We start from the raw sequence: 23,731 nt of genomic DNA, 5'->3' as shown, positions 1-23,731 counted from the left end.
TTTCGTGGTGGAAAAAACCCAACCCAGCCTACTCACTTGGAAGAATGCTTTACGTGTGTATGACACATTTGTTTAACTGTCTCTACCCTCAGTCCAGCACCTCTGGGAATAAGCCAATATGCCAGATTTTATAAATTTATTTTGCTTCCATCCAATAGATATAAACTGTCCTAGCTGATAGCATCTTTCACAGAAGCTTTTAAGCCGAAAACTTGACGTATGCATTGAGACTTCTGATACCAGATCAGCTGAATCACCAGCAACAGTCTCGTGATTAAGAAAGTTAGTGTTAGTTTCATCTTGTCGCAAGCACAAAAAAGTGTAAGACCTTCAATGGCATCCCAGCAGCTTCCAGTGCTGAGTGCATTAAGTGAAAGAGAAAACAAAGCACTTTACTTACTTGCCAATTTTAAATCAAAGGACACATGTTTGTGTGTATGTAAGTGTTCGGACAGGTCATTGCCATGCCACCCAACTGCCCATGAGCAGTAAGTAGCTGGGGTAGATGTCTAGTAGTTTCAGAACAGAAGCACAAAGTGTCTACTCCCTGGTTTCTGAGGGCAAAACCTGTATGGAGGTATGGTGTTGAAAGGGATACAAGAAAGTACAAGAAAAACCATGGATTTACTGGAGTAAGTCCAGTGAAGAGCCATGAAAAAGTTAAGGGATTGGGGTATCTGACATGCGAGAAGGGGGTGAAAGGACTGGGGCTATTTATCCTGGAGAAGGGAGCCTTGGATCTTACCAATATGTATAAATATCGGGGGGGGGGGGTGCTAGACTCCTTTCTGTGGTACCCAGTAACAGGACCAAAGACAATGGGCACAAACTGAGACACAGGACATTCCCCTAGAATGTCAGGCAGCACATTTTTACTGCAAGGGTGGTTGAGTGCTGAATAATTACCTGGAGAAGTTGTGGACTCTCCATCCTTGGAGATATTTAAAACCTTACTGGATGTGCTCTGGGGCAACCTGTGCTAGCTGATCATGCTTTCAACGTGGGACTGAGCTAAGTGATCGCCAGAAGTGTTTTCCAACCTCATCCATGCTGGGACTGAGTACCAGTGAGGGCTGTGGAAAACAAAAAGGCAACCTGCCAGCTAGGAAATCTTGTTGCCAGCATGACATTTCCCTGCTTGCAATGATTTCTCTAGGGCCTGTGGAATCCTCTACTTCCTTTCCCAGTTTTTGAATCCTTGCAAATGTGTACCTCCCTAGTTTTCATATAATTTCAGCACCTTCCTTTGAACTGCATCACATACAAACTTGTCTCCAGCACCAGAGTACAATGCTATTGCCCCAGTCTTCTAGGGCAGTCTTGTGAGAGATCATCCGCTTGTCTTTGCTAATGATGGTGGTCTCAATGCCATTTCCCCCATTGTCCCTGCAATTACCTATGGGACATTTTCTGTGGCTTCTTTTACCTATGATATGTCTGTCTATTTCTAGTCCATCTACATTTTTATTTAATCTACCCTAATTCAAAAGAAGCTATTTACCAGGTATCAGTAAAAAATAAAAATATATAGGTATCACCTCTGACAGGTTTCTGGGAACACCTTACTGATGCTGAATTTATTTTTTAGGGATTCTTTTTATTCAGGTTCTGTATAATTGCAGAATGAATGCTTAGTCCCTAGCAAGTAAAACTGTAACTGATTGAATAATGTAATAAAATATACTTTTAGATATAAACTGTAACAGTTGAATGAATAATAAAAATACCCCAGCGTATCCTGTGGGATCATGGGGCAGATGCTCCAGCTTATCCCTTAAAATTGGATCCACTTTCTGCCTGGGGCTGTGACGTGGGGCTGTGGAAGCTGGGGAGACCCTCCTGCTCCTCTGTGATGTCCTGTCCTAATACAAACAAGAGGCCTTGCTGGGGTGAGCAACTTCAGCCAGGGCCAGGATGGTTCTACCCTTTACACACCAGTGACTGGGAGACAATGATGAGGCAGGTCCTGGCATGCTACACTCCAAGGAAGGCAGCAAGTGGGGACAGTTAAGAGCAGAGGGGCTGTGTCCCTAGAGGCTCATGTCTGAGGGTGAGCCTGGAGATCTTTATTTTTATCCCCTTGACAAATCATTTGCAAAACGACTTCAGAGCAGCTGTAGCTTAGTATAAACCTCCTGTGGACAGTGCTAGTTCCCTCTTCCCCTAGCGTAAACACAGCCCCATGCCAAAAACCTGCTCCCCATCCATTGGCTCATGGAAGTGACCACAGCAAGTCCTCTGTCACGAGCAGACCAAGCACTCACCCAGCACAAGAAACCTCCCTCAGCCCACGATGACATATATGACAGGGTGTTCCCATGGAATCACACAAACTTTGGATTGTTTTTTTAAGCTCTTTAGCTTGGCAGTGACACTTGTTCTCCCCCTCATCAATACTCAGATAAATTATGCAGACTGCCGGTGCACGAAAGCAGAAACTATAACTGTTTCAAAAATAAGAATTGAAGTGAGACAGCAAAAAAATCAGCTGAACTAAATTTAGCCAAGAAAATAGGTTTGTGTAGAAGTGTGAGAGAAGAGGTAAAGAGATGGGCAAGGACTGTGCAGCTGGAGTGGAGGCAGCTGTTTGGCTTGGCAGAGGCATTCTCTGACAGAAGGAAGATGCTCCCCAACTTTCAGAGAGGCCCCTCTTCTCCCTGTACCACAGTGTTTCCTTCAGGCTGAGGTCTCGGGACCTCGATTTTGAAGAAGTGGTTTCACTGTGGGCAGTGACGTGCACCCTTAAGCCACCACCTGCACAACTCGGTTTCACTCACTGGGGCTGGGGCACTGCAGGGCATCACCAGCCATGGCAGCGGTCTGGCCCCGTGGCCACCCTGATGGAAGCACATTTCAGCTAGCAGGTACAGTCTCCTCATGCTCCTCCTTGGACCCTTTCCTCTCCATTTCCCACTCTCTCGCTGCATCACTTCGCACCTTTCCTTTCTTTCACCTTTGACTTCTTATCCATTCATTTTCTCTTGCATCTTTTCTTTTCTGGCCCACCTTTCTCCTCTCTTCTGGACATGCTCTTCTCCCTTCCATGACCCTAATTTCTCCCAGTCCAGCCTGGCTTTTGCTGTCACTGCATCTGACACATTTCTTGCTCAAGTATTTAACATCATTAAATAAGAGTATTAAAGTATTTAAGAATACTGGGGTTTTTTGTTTTCTTCTTCCTGGTGTAAATGTGTTCCTGGTGTTAATGCTAGCTTGACCTGATCACATTAAGTAATATATCTGCAGTCTCCCAGGTAAATAATCTGCTAATCAGATACCTTAGTAGAGTAGAATATGATGCATCTGTATCTTAACAGGTTTTGTTGTTGTTATTCAATGACCTAAATAGAAGAAGGCACGATATTAATATCTGAAAGTGCCTTTAATTTTTATTTTTTTTTTTTCCTGGTTAGAGGGAAGAGTTTTGGATTTTAAACTTGATTTCCTCTACCAAAAATCTTCCCAACAATTAGCTGTTAAGAGAAAATGAAATAGTGTTTGTTTCCATCTCAAATGCCTGAAACTATTCTTCTCTAACCATAAAATGAATGTCTTGCTCCTATCAAACATGATCTTGCTGATTCAAAATCCAGGACTGAAAAAAAAAAGAGAGTGTTTCTTTTTCCCGATTGATGCAGTTCTGATGCATGCCTGGGAAAGTTGTTTAACTAACTGCGGTCCATTTTTAGCTGTATATACAAGGATAATAATACTTACTTCAAAGAGCAATTGTTAGATATTATTCATTCATGGTTGAAAGTCTAGGTTGAGCTATTTGAAGAGAAGGTGGAGTAGAAATGAAAATGAGTATTCTATGATCTCATGCTTTGCATGACTGATGATACTACTACTAAGCAAACCCTGTCAAAGAGGGTTTTTTGTGTTTTCTTCTTGACTGAGCTTTGCTAGTCTTGCAGGCTGCATACCAAAGTAAATAAAAACGGTTAGCATTTGGGATGTGATGGTGTCCAAAGGCCATTGCAAGGGATAGACTTCAGCAGGGCTAAGAGACAATTCTTCAAAGACAGCAAAAGTTGTGAGAGCCCCAAGGGGTGATTTTCTCCAGGACAACTGATGTTCTTTCTGTTGAAGTGTCATTTAGTCAAGGCAAAGTATGTAGGGAGGCGGTGTTACTTCTTGTAAGGCTAGCTGTTACAGGAAAAAGCAGCAAATCTTTTGGACATACAAACCAGCTAGGATTTGAAGGATCAGATGTGTAGCTGACAGCAGAAAGCCTGAGAACTGCTAGCTCCATATATCTCTCTATAGCAGATCACTCTTTAAAAGCAACTTTGATGTCAATATCATAAGCATTCAATTAATTATATGTAATTTCTTAAATATACGTGTGTTCCTGTTAAGAATCTATAGGCTGTCTAGAGATAAAACCTTGTATTTGTGTACTTGATGGAGAATATCCATATAATGAACTAGAATCATCAGAAACTGCAACACTTCACCAGCAAAGAAAAGCTAAACGGTAATAACACCTACAGGAGAATTTCCACAGTATCTGTAGACTTAGGGCACCACATCAGTCTTTAAATTATCGTCTCAGAACTTCAAAAGTTGCAGGAAAGAAGAAGCATCTTGCCTGTGTTATTTTCTGGAAATAAATGCTTCCCAGCAGCAAGGAATGTAATCACAAGAACCTTAGAAAGCGATATATAGAATACAATATATATGTAAATACAGCTATATACATTAAAAGCACTATTCCAGTTCCTCATGTTCTTAACTTTTTCTGGTCATCCCAAGCAATAGCTTGTGTTTAAAGAGCATACAATCTAGCATACAATTAGCCTTGCATTAGTAGTGGATGAGTTGGGAGGGTGGATTGGGCCTGGGAAGTGAAGCAGTAGTAGTTTTGTGTTTTACAAATTAGAGAATTTAGTGATGAACAGAGACTTTCGGTGACCTTTCTCATGAGGGAAGTTTTCCATTAGCAACTGCTCTTGCTCTTGTTCATGAAACCCACAACTTCAGGGGATGGAGAAATGAAGCTGTGAGATGCTGACTGAGATCTCCCTGTGGCTGGCAAATAAGAGGAAATTTTATATGTGCAAGAACTGCAGGCTCAGGCCCTAACAAGCTCTGGATTAGACAATGGTGTGTCTGATTGCACAAAAAGTATAGGACAATACTTTTGAACACCCCTTCACAGAACATACAAGTGTCCATTACATTCCTATGGCAGAGACCCAGGAACAGATGGGCCAGCACACTTCTCCTTCCTCAGGAGAACCCCAGAAACGCTTGGGACCCAGTCACCTGCAGGATCTGTCCATCTCCCAGCAATACACTGATTTCTCTCTGAAGAAACAGCTGACAAACATTCCAGAACAAGTTCAGGCACCAAGCCCTGCCACTGGCAGGAAGGTGAAATCAATGAGCACCCCAGGGGGAATCAAGTTTGATCCTGTCTCTTTCCCAAAACATGCAAAAACCTGGGTGCAAGCTAGCTGTGAATGTTGGATAAGGCCAGTACATGGTCTGCTTACTCAAGGAAACAGTCGTGCCCAGCAGAACATACTTACACAGTTATCTATCTCCAAGTACTTTGTGGACCAGAAGATAAGGTATCACTTCTGAAGATTCCTGAATCTGAAAGGGTTGTTTAGAAAAAGGGTTATTTTCCAGTAAAAGTAAATGCAATTTAAAACCATGTGTGATTTAATTCCTTGAGGTTTGACCCCACTTGCTTCATTCCCCCAAACCCCTCTTTTCACAAGAAAATTCCAGGTTACCCATATTTCAAGCTACTGAGAAGCTGGAAGATGCCCAGAGCACAGCCTGAGTCACAGGGCCACCCCCATGTCTCTGCCCAGTGGTGAATGTGTGTGTGCTGCTGTGGCTGCTAAGCAGTGACAGGTTTGTCAGAGGAGCAGAGCTGGGGACATCCTGCCCTTCTGCAGTATCCCCTTAGAGACTCCTTCCCATAACGACATCAAAATAATATAGCGCAGAGCGTCTTTTGTTCACAGGTTTCTTAAAATGTAGCTTTCAAAAGACTTGAAACTTCATGGCCTAAACTCACCCAATTTTCAGGTTCTGCTCTGTTAGCTGAGAAGCTGGTTTGTGTAACTGGGTTGAGTTTTCTCTTTGAGGTTTTCTGAAGAACTTCATAGAGATGTTTGCTGTGAAAGGCAATAATGAACAGGTCCAGCAAACAGCAGTGGAAATTAAATTGGAGAGTAAAACATTTATGGAGCAAAAATGTGGAAGAGCAGGAGCGGATGACCAGTGAAAGCAGAAAGCAATTTCAGTTTTTTATAGTAACACTAGAAAAGGACAAGGACTGTTTAATCCCAGTGATTATACACTTCTAAAAAGAAAATAGAGACCAAAAAATCAGTCTAGAGCCAGCAAACAGAACATTTCTCAAATGGGTAGGAAGGGCTTATTCCCCATATGGCTTAATCCTAGTGATCTTAATAGAAATGCATTTAAGAAGATGCTCTAGGACTTTAAATGCAAAATGCTTCCTTAAGGAATCTGTAACCTTCAAACACAGATAATGCCCTAAAAATTGCTGGTATGGTTGAAGAATAGACTTTTCTTCTCTGTATTTTATGACAAATAAGATGATAAGAAAGCTAGACAGTGGATAAACATTGTGTGCCTATGTCCCATCCAAAGGAAGGAATGGCTCCCTATTTTTCTAAGATGTTTCCTTAAAAACTGCTGAAAAAAAACTGAACAGGGTAAACAAACAGAAAAGCTACCTTATGGCCTGGATAATTAGCTCTGTTACTGTTGTAAAAGTAGACATTATTTACTCCTTTCTTTGTAGTCTAGGCTTAATGGTGTAGATAAGATTTCTAATGGGTGAGATACAAGAGCTGGATTGAAAAGTGTTTTATTGTTACAGCGTGCTCTTTAAGGAATATATTGGATTTTACATTTGTACAACTGCTTGGGAATTGCAATTCTTTTTCAACACTAACCTCATAATGATGCAAGTAAGAACAATTGGTTAGGGGGTTTCGTTCATTCTTACCAAATTTGGTACAAATACCAATTACCATTTTTATCAAATACCTTGGATTCGTTCTTTTCATATTTTGTAGCAAAACCATTCTCTCCTACTCTTCTTTCTGTCCATCCTTCCCCCTTGCACAGTTAAGGCCTTCAGTGTTCCCTCCTCAACCCCTTTTCCAGGAAAGAAAGGATACATTCAGCTATGGAAACTGTTGTTTTGATTCAAAAGAGAGGTTTTACAATACCAGGATGACTGCTAGTATCATTTCATTATCTGCCATCATCTGTTTTCATTCCTCTTTGAGGCAGAAATTTTTCTCCTTGTTAATGAGGTGCCAGGAATCTCATACCTTTGCCTTTAGGTGTTTAAATAAAGTGATCCTTGCTTGCAAGAACTTAGTAATTCCACTAATGTCAGTAGAAGTGTTAGAGTGTGTCAGGTAATGAGACTGGAGTACTTACACATGGAGTAGTTTGTTGGTTTGATTTTTTTAAGGAGTTAAAGCAAACTTACTTATGTCATTAGATGAGACGTACCTGTTTGCTTTGCTTCATGCTTGTCTATCCAGCTTTTTAACGGCATGAACATGCTATTTCCATGAGCAAACATCCTCTGGAGAACAGTCAAAAAAAAAGACAGCCCAATACCACTTTCTGATTCCTGAGGGACCTCTGTGGTCACCAGCAAAACGTTGCCCGCAGAATCATCCCTTTGTTTACAGGATCACAGAAATCTTGAGGTGACAAGGGACCTCTATAGGTCATCTGGCCCAACCTCACTGCTCCGTGATGGCCACCAATGTCCCACTGTCTGGGTAGCTACTTATACAGGTAGCTTTTGAATATTTGACAATGGAATCCATTGCCTCTCTGGGCAACCTGTGCCAGTGCTTGGGCACCCACACGACAAAAAAGTTTGTGTCATTGCCTCTTGTCCTGTCACTGGGTACCACTGAAAAAAAGCCTGGCTCCATCCTCTTTTCACCCTCCCTTCAGGTATTTATATACGTTGATAAGATCTCTATGACCCTTCTCTTCTCCAAGCTGAACAGTCCCAACTCTCTCAGCCTTTCTTCACAGGAGAGATGCTCTGGTCCCTTAATCATCTTTGTGGCACTTTGCTGACTTTGTTCAGTATGTCAGTGTGTCTTATGCTAAGGAGCTCACAGGTGTGTCCTCTCAGTGCTGAGGGGGTGAACCTCTACCTGCCAGCAAAGCCCCCCTAATGTGGCCCAAGATACCATTGTTCACCATATTTCATGGGGTGTAAAGGTCTGAGTAATGTGGAAGTCAAGAAGCAGGTCTCCTGAGAGGATGGAAGATGTGGGCAAGAAGCAGAAGAACCAGCCACAATGCAGGCTCTTCTGCAGAAAGGGAGGTTGGCATGGCAGCTGAGGTTCACTACCTCTGTAGCCACTTTTCAGCCACGTCCCAGAAAGGGGTGTCCTCAGTTTTCCTGTCCTCAACCATTTTCCTGGCTGTAATGGCCCAAACTGTGGGTAGAGCAGCAGGGACTGCAGTGAGCTCCCTCTGACCAATACCCTCATCAGAGAGGGCACCATGAGCTCAGGGACCTGTGGAAGGGCTGTCATTCATTCAGCTAGCCCATATAAAGCAGGCAAAATGAATAATAACAAGCAAAATAATAGTTCAGCTGTTCGAGCAGTGCCTTTATCTCGGACTCACAGGGAAGGGAGACAGGAAGTTATCTTAGCAAAATGAAAGGCAAATAAGGGTTTGAATACAACCCTGCAGTCCTTCCTCACCCAAGCCCAGGTAAACAAAAACCAGAAGAGGCAGGACAGAGATAAAACTGAACTGTCTTGCTTGCTTCAGCCTTCAGCATTTGCTTTGTGCTAAGAAGAATTCTTTTGGGGTTGTTTTTTTTTTCAGATAAAATCCATGAGTTACTGACACAGACTTAGAACCCAGAAGGGTGATTTCAAAGCAAATCTATAAATCAAAGAGCAGCAACGTGCTAGCTCCAGTTTGTTTTTAGCAAAGAAGCCTGCAACAGCTAAAGCAGTTGGGCTGCTCATAAATGTACATAATCCCTTACTAACAGCAACTCATTCTCAGAGGAACAGCAAGGAACCTGTACTCAGTAGGCCAGTTATATGATTAGAAAGTCTGAAAAATGATGGAGTATATAAAGAAATCAAACTAGATTGCTATTCATCCTAGCTTAAACAAAAGCTGAAATCACAATCTGAATCACAGAGCATGACCTGGATATCAGTCTGCAATAAAGCAAATGCAAAAGTAGTCAATAAAGTTGTATATGTAATAGTACCATGTGAAAAATATGCCTGCACTTTGTGTAATGATTAGCTAATTTTTACTACATAAGGCACTGGAGCGAACGTATCTGTAACTAATCAGCATAAGAACAGGAGGCACTTTGCTGACTCCCAGTACCTGTTCTGTTAGAGAAGGTTTTGTTTGAGTCTCTGACAGAGCAGTATAAAATACTGTGATACCTTATTTGAAATCTTCAGCCATTTTAATTGTTCTTGGTTAAAATCTCTGCGTAGTTTATAAGCTGGCTGCAGTGAGCCATAGGCAGAGGTGCTGACAGTCCTTCTCCAAGAGAAAAAGTAACAGTATCAAAAGGTGCAATTTTATGCAAAAGATGAAGTTTGCTGAAATTTGTACCAAAAATATGTTGGGATATAACAAGACAGAGGACAAGTTCTTGGAAATGGTGGCCAAGTCATTAGATATATTAAAAAAAAAATGTGGAAGGGTAAACTTCTTGCAGCTGTTTTCATGTGAAATGGGGAGCTGAGGAAAAGAGCAGGAAAATTCAAAATATGAAAAATTAATTTGTCGACAGTGTTCTCTGCTGCATGTGGCAAACTCTGTTGGAATAGGCAGCTCTTGGTAGTGATGTTCCAGAGACAGATTGAGCAAACTTCTCTCTCATATGTTGAAAGGTCTTTTAGATTCTGGCACAGATTAGATTTGGAAGGGCAGGGAAAACAAAATTCTTAGGCAGAGGCAGTGTAGTTTTACTACAGGAGCTGACGTAAAGTAAGTTATCAACCAGCAAAGCCCTTTCTTGGCATTTGCACGGGATGAATTAGAAATGGTTTATTCACTGTGACAAGTTCTGGTTTAATATCTCTTAAGAAGAAACACTTGAAACCAGCATAATGAATAGGGCACGACCTACTTGCAGGTGTTCTGCCGACTGGGAAGTTTTCACTGTGTACACATGACCTGTTCTTGCGCAAAAATGCCTTTATTTTTAATTAATTCTTCAAACCGATAGGACCGAGTCGTAATCCTGCCTGTGCCATGCAAGGACAGACATGGGATCCTCCCAGGAAGGGTCAGCATTTTTGATCTTTCTGCCTTTTAACAGATCACAGCAGATTGCAGGCTACCCCGTTGCGCGGGGCTGCGCGGCGCGGTAGTGCCCCCTGGCGGCCGCCGCCTGCCCGCCCCCGGGAGCCTCCGTGCCGGTGTTCGTAGGTCACGATCCCTCCGTGCGCCGAGACCTCTCCCTCAGGCAGAAGAGTCCAGGGAAGAAACAGCATGTAATGCCACAGCCTGAACGGCCTCGGGTGGTGGAAGCGTTGTCAGCGGATCCAGGTGGGAAGATAACCCAGGTGGAGGGTTGAAGGCAATGCAGCAAGACTGGCAGGTGACAGGGCAATGTATAATATCAGTGTTGCTCCTTGTTATTAGTTCTTTACTCAGCACATAGAGCGTAATTAGGCACTTTCCAAACCCACACAGCCTCGTCTACTCTTGTCTTCTCACTGCTTTCCTGCTAGGTGACTCAAATCTAGAGATTTTCTTCCACTAAACCCTCCCTAAGAGCTACCACACTCTATAGTGGTTTTTTCCTCCCATCTCAAATCTCAATCATGTTTGAACATGACTGGGAATAATTAAATCAGTTCATGTGATGTTTGTTGTAATTAACTGGTAAGACCAGATAAATGACTGGTCCTGACCTAGATGTACCCCATCTCGTGTTACAGCAACTACTCACAATTAGCATGAGCTGCAACAGAGGCGTCTTGTCACCCACCTAGTTTGTTGAACCTTGTTCTAGCAGTTATTATTCTGCAACATAGGTCAACACCTCTGGCCCCATCATCGTTTGAGAATGAACGCACAGTTTGCATTTTTTTGGGAAGTATTTAAGCTGAAACAGTGAAGACACCAAGGAAAGAAGGTGTGCTGAAAGATGGTGAAGGAGAAAAGTTAAGTTTGTTGAGAGAGAAATAAGATATGGGTAAAAGGTAGGAATTCATTTAATATCAGCTCTTTCTACCTATCCTACCTCCCTGTGGTTTTTATTCTATTTATATTGAGTAAAATTCTCACTTCAGGATCCACTGCTTTGGGAGTGATTTGTGAAAAAGGCAACCACATGCAAAGTTGTGGGGGTTTTAAGAGATAATGCATGGGTATTAGGCCCTTCCATGTTACCACTATTACAGATTTGTTTCTGGCAGTATATGAATGTAAGAGGACTATAGCTTCCCTGGAAAAAAGGGTCGTTCTAGATTCCCTGATCAGGAAGAAAATTTTGAAAAGTTGATCCAGGGAGTCTCACACAAGGAAAATGGTCAGAAGCCAAATAAGAAGCTAAACATAGTTTTCTTTACATAAGTCTCCTGAAGCTGTGAAGCGAAGTGGAAGAATCTTCTATGTCTAGGGAAGGCCTGACTGCTATGTAAAATCCTAAGCTGAAGACAACCACAAGATTGCATCCCTCTGTGTGAAGAGAAAGGTTTTCTCTTCACGCTTCACAGTGTTCCAGTTCCTCAGCTATTCACTTTCTGCTAAACTCAGGCTTTCAGTGTATTTTGGAGAGGCTTTCCCAGTTTTCCAAAGGTTGCTTTTGTCATCCCCCATCTGAAAATAAAATTTTGTAAGCAGTTCCATTTGGTGAACCAGCCTATAGCTTAAATACCTTAAGCGTAGCTTCTTGGTTTGCTGTCTCTTCAGTAGATTCAGGCCTTTCTTAGCACTACCATAACATGTAAGCCCACCTTTTGACTTGCACAGGCACTTCCCCATGCATGGGCCTCCACATCTTGATGAAATCCTGGCTCAGTTCTTATGGCAACTAGAGGTTTTTTTGACTTCAATGAGAACAAGATTTTTCCTAGTGAATATATTTTTGTATAGCCTATGGAAAGATAATGAAGATGGAAAGCACTCATAAACACGCATTGTTCAGTGGCAGTGATTTATTTCCATTCCAACTTCACTACAGTTCAGCAATACACAATATGATTATGCATGCTACATATTTGATACTCCTTGCCCACTGCTTTTAGTCTGTGCAGTTCTTACTTTGGCTTTTGGGAGGATGACTGGTGTGCAGACTATAACAGCAGTCCCTGAAAAGGCCAGCTAGAAGCTGAAAGATCAAGACAGAGAATCGGAGCATTAACACTTCCCAATATTTTTCTGATTCTGCTTTTTCTGATAGGCTCATTCATGCTCTTGTTTTCTGTTTTGTCAGTGTGATGTATTTCTCTAAGACCTACACAAGTTGAGAGCACTCCATGTCATGTAAATACTTCTGACTATCACATTAACTTTTTTTTTCTCACCGTAAACCAGCTAGAATCATCTCAGGTTCAAAGTATTCTTCCTTACCCTAAAAACCTTCTTGGATTTCACAGGAATAAAGGTGGAGGACAGCAGTGACAAGCTTTAGCAGTTATCAGGACAAGGAGTCCCATTTTCTCTTATACCTGAGGGTGTCAGGGTGCTCACTACTCCCTCTTCCAGCATATGCTCCCACATACCGTCCTTTACAGATGCAGTTCCAGTTCATCAGACACCTTGTTTGCATGTCTGCTTACAGTCTGGTTGCTACATCTGTCTGCTTCTGCCTAGCTTTTAGCTGCAAATCTTTTCCCTGTTTAAATACACCTTTCCCTTTCCTACTGGGGCGTTAGGCATCTAACTGACAAGGCAATGTGAGCAAGGTGGAGTAATGCCAGGGATAAATTGGCTTGGCTTGTACAATCAGAAGCTAAAACTATTCGCAGATCAGAAAGCTGAAGGGAATGCTCAACAGGCCAAATGAGTTGTAACTTTTGAGGTCCCATTTTCAGGTGGTTTCAGCTGGCACATCTTAGAAATCAGTGGACATAGGTGGGTTTCCATCAGCTAAGTAAGCCTCTGGCTGTAAGCTGGTCAGATGGTCTCTGGTTTGGAAAGGGGGAAAAGTAAAGTGGCCAACAAACAGAAGTGGAGAAAGCTGAGCAGAGAAGGACTTGGTGAAAGGCCAGTGGGAGGGCTGGAAGCCTGGTATGTGTTTACAGGGAGGAATTCAGAATGCTTGGTGTAGATACCCAATGCATACCTGCCTTTCGGCTGCCCTCTGGCACTCACTGTCTGAAGAAGTGCCAACATTCTTTATAGCTAATGGAGGGGGGTACATGTCTTCACAAAGAAGTCCTGTTCACCTTTCTTAGGATGACAGGCAGATGGACAGGATCTTCCTCAGAGATCTGTAAAAGCAGACCACTGCCTGTGTATGCTGTGGAAAGGTGGCACCAAAAATGAAGTGTATGTTAGGTGCCTGAACGTGAAGGACTCAGACTTAACCCATATTTGCCAAGAGGGCTCAGAAAACATTGTCAGTGTTGCCAGATTAGAGCCCAGACAGCTCCAGAAGGTACAAACATCACAGAGGGGATGGCAGCAACTCTTGCTCATTTCTTCCTTCTACCAATTTGGCTCCTTCCATCACCTGCAGAAATAGTCTCATTACTTTCATCCTTCAAGTACCTCCTGATGTATTTAACTTTTTCTCCTTGTTTAAACTCTGCAGTACCTTCATGTCCAACCATCTCAGGAGCTGGGAGGGCTTAGGGGGAAGGAAAAGCAGAAAACCAAAACCTAAGGGCAGAAATCTTCCAAGTCACCAGGAGAGAGCTGTTAATTTTATGATTCAGTGCTGTTGAGAGCTGGCTTGAAGGAATTAATGGAAATCAGACACATTTCACCTTGCCAGTTATTCAGTCTTACTTCTGTTTATCTTATATTGCTTATGTGCAATGATGTGAGCATGGTTACTATATACCTCCTTTAAGATTAAAAGGTGACTTCTTAAGCTGTGGTCCCAGTAGAAAGGCTCATATGTAGTATTCCAGAGACATGATGCCTTTGAGGCACAAGCAGCTTTCCCACACTGCTCCTTATGTGCAAGAGAAACATCTACTACTCCTGCTAGGGCTAGGAGCTGCCCTGCCTCTATAAGCAGAAAGCCAGGGAGGTATGGAGGATGAGAAAGCCATGGCCTTGCTCTTCCTCCTGCTCTGCTTTCTGCATCTACTTTCCTCAAAATAGTGTGAATTGCTGCCTTATTTGCTTCCTGGAGGGAAAAGAGCTCAAGGTTATGAATGACAACTCAAAGGAAGAAGCATCTAACCTGCACCTCGCTTGTGAGCTGGGGTACACAAATCCACACTAGGAAGGCTCAGGAGGGTGTCCAGTATATCAAATCAAATAGAGCCAGTCCTGGAGGGAAGGGAAAAGGATGACATGATCTTGAATCCTTGGGTGAGCTCAGTGTGGGCTCTGAAGGCGAGTTGGAGGATATTATTTTGCCATTGCAAGTCAAAGCAAGAGTGCTTGGAAAGTGTTTCTGACTTGAGCACCTCCTCAGTGCTGATGAGAGGGATGGTGCGTGATCATCCTCTGGCTCACACCAGGCAAACGCTGACCTGCAGCTGCAGGGGTAGGTGCTGCAGGGCCCTTTCCAACACACAGATGCAGAAGTGATCTGCAAGAAAGAGGCCGTGCTTTGTAGTGTGGTTTCTAAAGGAGCCTCCAGAACACATAGAGGCTTTTGTCTTCAGACATTTTCTGCAATATTATGGAACATACATCTAAAGTGTGATGTACCTGTGCCTTTGAAATGTTCTCCAAATAGTGCTTCCACTCAGCTTCAATACACAAATGCAGTAATTGCAAATGCATACAATATATCTGCATTTTTCCTTTTGCCTTTTCTTTTCATAAGATGTAATCTTTCTACAGCTTTGTTGTATTTTATGTTTACTAAGATGATTATCCCAGAGAAAGATCTAGACATGATTATATTTTCTATTTCTGTTTTACAGTTCTTGTTATGACAACAGTTACTTTCACTTCTGCAATAAAACAAAATACATCTGAGATTATATGTGTTTTAATCAGCCAGAAGGATGAAGGTTCAGGAACACCAGAGACATTGGTATCTCCCAAGGTAATATAACAGAGAGCTAGTTGCTTATAAAATACTTCTGTCCATTTTAGAAATGGCTTCCCAGAAGTTAACAACATCCTAAACCTTTAGGCTGTGGGGATGTCACAGCCAAAATACCTGGGGTTATGCCAAATATGACTAGAGGAGGTTAGAGGTAATTATTTGTCACAATTCATACTTTGAAAGTGTAAATAGATAGGTATCACTTTTCTCTAAAACTGATTTTTTAATTTCTTGATGCTGTCTGACATCAGCATGCCTGAATATTACTGAATATTTTTTCAAGGTAGTCTTATGGAATCTTCTTCATTCCTGGACTAATAAATAAAAAATTTGGATAACAAATGAAAGTACAGCAACAAAGCTGTGATGTCCTTGTATCTGGCAAGGCAGAATATGGCTGCTATCTCTAAATACTTCTCAGATCAAGTGAAGGGGAAAAAAAGGAGGAAAGAATGAGAAGAACCAATGCCAAGCAGAGTGTGGAGCAGAGGGTGTAATGAACTCTTGTCCTTTCATACACTTGCACCAGGTAAATTTCACCCACCGAAGTCATGAAGGGAGACATTTAGGACTACTGTTCAGATGGAGATATTTACTTTCCACCTTTTGCTGCAGCTGAGATTAGAGACTCATAAATCCATTGGTGGCTTTCAGAATGACTGTGGAATATTCTCCTTCTGTTTTCAATTCTCCTTTAGCCATACACAATGGTGAGGAAATTAAAGGTGTGAAGACGCCCAGGCCAAATGTTCCTTACCTAGTAAAGCCCCAAAGGAGTCAAGGAGCAGTCTAGCAAGGTGATACAGTGACAAGCAGTGGGATGCTAAAAAATACCCAAACGTTCTGACCCTGCCTTTGCATTTTGAAGTCGCAGACAGAAAAGTTGCATTATAGTTCCGTGTCTTTCTATGGTTCTACATGTATGGAAACAAAAATGAGAGTAAAGAATAGCCTGTATCACTAAGGGAAACTATCATGTTTCTGGCAAAAATCGTTCTGTGATGTCTGTTGAAAGAACAGAATTAACTAATATAACTGGAATCCTATAGAGTTTCATCGTGCAGTAGAATGCAACATATTTATGAATAAGTTTCACAGTAGAAATGATAAAAGAAAAAGGTATGATGGTGTTATTTCAGTATAATTTCTATTCATATTTGAACATTAGGAGGCAGTTTATGAAAGCTTTTCTAGAAGAGCATCATTTAAAAATATTTGAATGCAAAAAAGCAAGTAAATTTAATTTCTAATAAACACATAACAGTCTGTCCTCCTGCATTGCAGATTTCTAACATTTTGGAAGATCTTGGGTGTTATTTGAATTATCAAGGAACAGAGAACATCTATGAACCAACTAAAACTGTGGAAGTTAATGTCTTTGAAGATATTGAATTAAGAGTAATAATGAACATTTCTAATATAATTTCATGCTTCTGGTTCTTTAAAGAGAGCAAAGTGTGTAAACCTTCTTTGGACTCACAGAATCGGTGAGTCAAAGGATGTACTGATGCAAAGATCCTTTAAGAGATCGTTTCTTTTAGGATGCAAATGGAATATTTTCTGTGACTGTGCTTGCATTTAATTTCATGTTATGCATTATCTTTTTAAACCTTCTAATCTTCCTTCATGGTTGTCAGCTGGCAGCACATTACTGATTGTCATTTAGACTCATACATATATGAATAGTTTGGAATAAGCTTGTTATGTGAATTTGTATAACATCATGCATAGGGAACTCCAGGGACTTTCTGACATTGATCAATTTGAGCTTTGCAGTGCTCATGTGAGGCAAAATTGTGATTTTATAATCAAAGAAACTGAGCTATGAAGAATTATGTGGCTTGGTAGGGTGACACTGCAGATCAAGAACAACAACAGGAACAACATTCTAATTCTCACAGCCAAACCTGGTCTGGAACCTGAGGCTTGAATATTGCCTCCTCCTGCAAAAACATGTGGGATGGGACTGTAGGTAAAGCATTTCCCTTTGGACCTCCCAGCTGTCCTAAGCTCAGGAAGTCCATCTTTTTTAAACCTCAGCATTAAGCATGTGGTACCTGTGGTTTTAAATTCCTATGTGCTGCTTTTGTACTAAGATACAGGTTGAAGGGTTTTATGAAAAATAATGAAGACTGGTATTTCTGAAGGCTTTTTGCAAGACTGAGGAGCTAACATTTTATTCTGTGTGCTGCATATTACCTTCTAGATAACAAATACAGCTTTACTTTCTGTTATACAGATACGTTATGTCTTTGGCTTTTTCACAAATAAGAGAAGCACAAGCTGGAAAATACACCTTCTCAGTCATAAGTGAAACTGGCAATTACACAGTAGTTGTGCCTGTTCTCATCCAAAGTAAGTATATCCGAGATGAAAGGGCTTTCTCCATCAATAGGTTTAAGGGGAGAGACTCCAGTTCAGTCAAAGCAATGAAGCTCTCGGATGCTGCATTTCAAGCATCTTCCTAGACTTCCATAGGTCGTGGAGCTGTCTTCAGAGGCTGAAATCAAAACTACAGACTGCATGAGAGTCAGCTTTTGCTACTCAATAAACCTCGTAACTGAACAAATAAAGATGGAAATGCATAGCAGCTCTCTTCTCCCCTATGGGAAATACCCTCTATGCCAGAAGGGACAAATTGAGGATGTATTTTGCATGGTCTCAAAGCTCATGGGCTAGATTTTCTTGCTTGCGTCTTATCCTGTTTATTCTCAGTGTTGTCAGCTGGGCTATTACCTGGACCAGGTCAGGACATCACTTTTATGTTCTGGTCTCTGGTGCTCCAAAATCACCACCACTCCTCCTGGGCCTGTCTCTTGGGTCCATGCACTTCTCTCACAGCTTCTCCTTTCACAATTCCATGGCCAGCAAGAGTCACCACTAAGGGAAGGGGAAAGACAAGGTCTTTCTTCTCAGTGCCAGCCTTCACTTGCTTACTGAGTCTTCAGGTAAAACCCATCGTACTGCAGCTGCTCAGCACAAGGGTGCCTGAGAAGCTGAGATTTTAGCTGCTGCTAAATGCTCATGACACCTCACCTGTGAGCTGTGACTTTTTGAAAGGCTCACAGTGGGAGCAGATTTGATTGAATTTTCTCAAGAATAACACAAGGGACATTTCTGATGCAAAGGCAACTGCTGCAACAAAATTCAAACTTCTGTTTTTAAGTAGAGGTGTCCAAGGACATAGATCAAAAGAAAAAAGACCCACACTGGCATGTTTTTGTTTTTTTTAACAGAAGATAAATTCTGTATAATTTTGTCTGGAGAGGGCCAAATTTAAAACTAAAAAAAGGAAAAGAAATTTCAAAGTAAGGAGAGGAAAACGTTCATCCAAACAGCTAAAAGACTGGAAAAGCCTTCTAGAGAAAGGTTTAATAGTACCGTTACTTACCTTGTTTTTAATAAATTGTGATAAATCAGCTGCTTTTATTCCCTCTTTGTTTTTAAAGCATTTCTTCTGCTTGACTCTTTTTCTCTCTCAGGTGTCTGAAGTGTCATCTCCAGTCTCTCCTTGTTTTATTGGAAGGCCTATTGCATGTCTCAATCATAATTTTAACAGCTTCATTGAGGAGACAGGGTATTAAATCTTCAATTAAACATTATCTTCTCTACTGTACCAATTAGGCTTTAGAGGTAAAAAGTGATATTGCATGTGCAAGCAATAGCAGTTTGAAACAGTCTCGTTAAAGATCTGCTCCATATCAATTGCTTGGATTGCATTCTTCTTGCTCCCGTGAATCTAATCATAATTTCATCTCTCATAAAATCCTTCAGTCTAGATGGGAATCCTTCAACTGAGATGTGAATCTCTAGAGGTTGAAAAAAAAACCTTTTAGGCCCAGCTTATAAGACATAAATGGAGAAAGAATTTGAAAATCCAGAAGTATTAGTTTCACCTTAGAATCATAAAACCAACTAGGTTAGCATGTCACCTTGCAGGCAATGGGGGAATGACTAAAGAAGATGTCCCTCTTCTGTGTGGAAGCTCTAATTTCATTTTAAAATGACCTAAAGCCAGAGTCAGTGCTCTGAATCAAATCTTTAGCAGTTTTAATACATCAAATTTATGTGCTTAGTCCAAGTCTGCGCCTGATGGATTGACGGACTGGGAGTTATCTAGAAACCTTTTCCCCCCAAGTTACAAGTACAGGTTAGAGAAGTCTGCTGGTTATCAGAAGTCATTATCACCCGTTGTTTTTCCATGGTGTATCTGATCTGACCAAATAGTATGCAAGGATCCCATTTTGTGTAGAGACTTTCTAGTCTCAACAGATACTCCACCAAAGGCCATGTTATTTCAAAAGGTATCTGTGCTCCTGCCCAGTGAAATGAATAGCAACCACAACAAATTCACACCTTTCAGTCTCAGGAATATCCTTTGGTGCAGGCTTTGATATTGGGGAAGCTGTGATTTAGCAATCAAGGCTGAAAATCTCATGAGACCAACCCACAATATCCCTAAGGCAGAATCGTTTTCTGTTCACTCAGCGTCGAAACCTCCTGAAACAAATTGCACCTCTGTAACTTCATGCACTACCAAATAAGCAAAACACTGTTTCAAAATGTTTTCAGTATTCTTAAACATTTGCATTATTTCTTAACAGAGAGACCAGGCAAACCCTATTTTAGGAAAAGGGAAGGATCAGATGCAATTGAATGCATATCTGAGAGCTACCCTCAGCCCTATGTGGAGTGGATATTTTGCAAAACACCTGAAAAGAGGTATGGTGTATGTTTATATGCCTGTTGAATCTCTAGGCTGAGTTCACCAACTTCTGAAGAAGGGGAAGGTTTTGTACTCCTTACTGTGCATAGTGAGCTGGGGAGATAACTGAAGAAGAGCTCTGGGGACAGAATTTTTTGAGACAGGTTCTGCCAGCTTGGTTGAAAAACTGTCACTGCATGATCCACTCTCCGGAGTGCTGCAACTCCTCTGGACTCACTCATACAGGCCCAAGTCCTTCTTATGTTGGGGGCCCCAGGGCTGAGCATGGTACTGCAAGTGTGGTTCTATTAATATATAAAGTTGAGTCTATTAATAGCAGGAATAATGCCTTTCTTTGCAGATTGTTGAGGTCTTTGGGATTTCTTTGGGATCTGGGTCTCATAAGGGCTGCTGGATTTGCAGCAGCTCCCACCACAGGAATTTAGAGATGCAATCTGAAAGCTCAGCCTCTATGATTTCATTCTTGTCCAGATTTTAGTCACAGCATTACCTGTCTAAGAGCCAGTTTGAGCATATTCAGGTTATTTCAGCTCATATTTCTGCCTAGGCTGTGACATTTTCTTTTCTTATCTTCACCTTTCCTAGTTCCTTTTTTATTCAGCTATGTAAGATCCAGTTTTCCCACTATTGTTTGCATAGTTTCATGGCTTGGAAATTTATCAGATTTATTTTTTTGAAGTTAACCAAATGAGTCAATGAATAATTGTGCTTGTAATTGCAGTTGCCCTGATAAAGTGCATGAAGAAACTGGGGAAATAGATGGCATACAGAAGATACATTATGAATTATTTCAAACTTATATATGGTGCTGTGCAGCTAATGACCTGGGCAGAGAATGCACTGGCGTCTTTACAATAGGTAACTTCCCTCTAAGTTTACTTACATGCAAGCTGGATCCTGCTGCTGAAGTTAGTTGCACTGCTCACCTGGGTATAATTTCTTTGATAAACTACTTGTTTGTATAATGTTATATGTTTGTATAATCACTGGAACAAATCTAACAATGAATATAATTGTTCTGTTACATGTTTAAAACCTAATTCTAATAGCTATTTGTAGCCTCTGTAAAAAATGTCTTGCCCTACATTTGCTAAATATCTGTTAATTTTTTCTTCATGTTTTTAGGACTACGGGGCATGAAAACACTCTTCAAAGTGTTCTCAAATATATACATTTATAAATAATTATAAATTGAGCTATAAATTCAGGTTTATTAGTCCGGTTCTTTTAAGCAAACCTGGCCCGAGCTAAGCTCTGTGCTGAACTGTGCCCTACAGATACCTTGTAAATTACACCAAAACTGTTGAACTAACTGAGCATTTTTCCAGGAAAAGTGATGGTTCTTTCAGTGACTATGTTTTGATTTTGTAGATTTAAATGAAAGACAAGCAGCACCTTTACCTGAATTACTTCTTAAAGTCGGAGAACCGTTGCTGATCAGGTGCAGAGCTGTTCACCACAATTACAAATTCAGAATAAAACTAACTTTAGAAAGCAAAGAAGTTGAGCAGGTAAGAAGAGAGGGCATGTTTCAGGAGAGGTAACACTGGGCACTATCAACTGATTAAATGGAAATCTCTGTTGAAAACTAGGATCGCCGGTTTGAAGGATTAGAATATCAAACCGATTACTCAGCAATTCGGATCCACTATGTGTTTGCTTCAGCGGCAGGAAGAAGTGATAGCGGACGTTATACCTGTTCTTCTACTGCTCATCAGAATCAAACTGCTTTGGTTACAGTTTTAGGTAATTCCAACCCCGGTGTTAATTTTATCCCTCAGTTGGTTATTTTTGTTTTCCATGTGGCAATTGTTTGCTTGCAGGTAGGCAGCATATGTTTATAGTTCCTTTTCTAAGAAAAAAGTCTGACTTACTGACAGTCTAGGGGAGCCAAGACATTAACCTGAACTAAGTCATTCTGGTACATGAAGATAATCAACCTTTAAATTATATTGCTTTTCAAATAATTCCCATTAAAAGACAGTCCTTTTGGAAGTTAAATACTAAAGATGTACCAGGCCTGATATAGGTCTGAGAGGAAGGAATCAAACAGATATAAGATTCTTGGTGGTGGGCTTTCTCACTCAAAACCCAGAACAAGCATTGATAGGTCTGATGGAAAACCTGAAACTCGAGAGACTACTCCAACATTATTGCTTGTTCTGCATGTCTCCTGCTTTCCATGTGCTGAAGGAAACCATCTTCTTAAGACCAAGCTATACAAGGACTGAAAATTTAAAAAATCAAAAGCATACCAAAGGAAACATCATTCTACTTAGCAATATGTTGATTTAAAAGCCAGGGGAATTGAAGTTAGTTCAAAATATCCTCAACTGCAAACTTAGTCAGATTGAAATAATGTACAATGAGTCATAAGTCTGGAAACAAGGTATAGAAAGGAAAGCTGTAGTTAGGACTCTACTGCTGGAATACACACTTTCCCAGTGCAATGCCCTCTTTTCAGTTTCTGCCTCCCACTGAGCAGGAAGTTCACTCATCATTTACAATAACTGAGTACAATACCTGGGCATTTTTTCTGCACACATCTTCCTAGTAAACAGGAAGGCAGGAGTGAGAGGGTGATGTAGAGCTAGAGCAAGATCCTCTGTTTTCTCAGTACTGACACCCAGTTCAGAAATAGTGGTTTCTTAGATCTATGAGCTATTAGGTCTGAGTATGTGTCACAGTAATAGAAGATATTTCGGTCACTGTTCATGGAAGGATTCCTGAGTAGGGTATTTTTTAACTGGAATATGCCGAGCTGTAGTGATTGTCTGTACCCTCTTTAAGATCCTTTATGCCAACAAAACTGAGGGCTTATTGGCTTTGATGATGAGAAAATCTATTTATTTACTTACATGGTGGATTAAAGTGGGGGGATGTTGTCACCTGGCTAACAAGAGTGCTTCTCTCTCCAAGGTTATACAGGTACATCATGTGCCTCTGAACCACCCCAACCTTTAGCCTAATGTACTAATGTCAACCATTGTTGGTGTGAATTTATGCTATCATCCCAGCTTCAATTTTGTCAGTGGTACAGGTACAGATTTCACTCGGTTGTCCATGGCACAGGGTGACAGTTTCTGAAATGATCCTACCTTTAATCATCACAGTTCATGAGTCAGCACCTACAGTCACACTGGGAATGGTCATGAGGTAACTTAACCACAAGAAAACTGATTTGGTTGACACACACTGCATGGCCTGGGGGGTTGGCTAACATTAACTACATTGGTGAGTGGTCTTCTGATCTCTAGTAATGCCTTGCATCCACACAGTTCTGGTTTTGCTTTTTGCTAATTGATACTTAACCAAGTTATCCTACCTTGTGTAGCTAGTCAGGTCAGGCAGGGTGGTTAAGCCACTTTAAAGCACAAACCACCATTTATTGTGGTTTTCTGAGAGTTTTCAGATAGTATTTTGTAAGCCAGTAAGATAGACAGGGATAGAACATGCCAAGCAAGATATAAGGTTTCAACCAGAAGAAAAACACTCAAAAAGTAAAAAAACAGTCCAGCAATATTTCTACAGTGCAGTTTTTCACCGTATGGCTGGTTAAACACTGGCACAAGTTTCCAAGAGGTTGTAAAGCCTACTTCCTTGGAGATACCAAGCTCAACTGGATGTGGCTCTGAGCAATCTCACCTAGTTGGACTTGCTCTGAGCAGAGGCTGGACTAGACATCTCCAGAGAACTCTTCCAATGTATATGATTCCATGATTTTTACAGAGCTGATCCTAGCCCCACTGATGTCTTTAGGACATCCTCCTCCCAAATATCTGCTATTG

At 41.2% G+C, this 23,731-nt stretch overlaps 1 protein-coding gene across 2 annotated transcripts in view; it reads left to right on the top strand.

The window, feature by feature from the left end:
- Positions 1-1,992: 1,992 nt before the first annotated feature.
- Positions 1,993-23,731, top strand: part of FLT3 (fms related receptor tyrosine kinase 3) — a 38,034-nt gene continuing 16,295 nt past the window's right edge. For both annotated transcript variants that reach the window (XM_057410367.1, XM_057410366.1), the window contains exons 1-8: positions 1,993-2,864; positions 15,090-15,214; positions 16,502-16,704; positions 17,457-17,572; positions 19,822-19,939; positions 20,665-20,801; positions 21,315-21,454; positions 21,536-21,689. In XM_057410367.1, the coding sequence (XP_057266350.1) occupies positions 2,810-2,864; positions 15,090-15,214; positions 16,502-16,704; positions 17,457-17,572; positions 19,822-19,939; positions 20,665-20,801; positions 21,315-21,454; positions 21,536-21,689 (1,048 nt within the window). In that variant the 5' untranslated portion in view covers positions 1,993-2,809. The remainder of the gene's footprint in view (positions 2,865-15,089; positions 15,215-16,501; positions 16,705-17,456; positions 17,573-19,821; positions 19,940-20,664; positions 20,802-21,314; positions 21,455-21,535; positions 21,690-23,731) is intronic.

Source organism: Pezoporus wallicus, unplaced genomic scaffold (assembly GCF_028554395.1).
Source record: "Pezoporus wallicus isolate ANWC-B61680 ecotype Strahan unplaced genomic scaffold, APGP_CSIRO_Pwel_v1 contig_1876, whole genome shotgun sequence".
Lineage (NCBI taxonomy): Eukaryota > Metazoa > Chordata > Aves > Psittaciformes > Psittacidae > Pezoporus > Pezoporus wallicus.
This window is presented reverse-complemented; position numbering and strand designations above follow the sequence as displayed.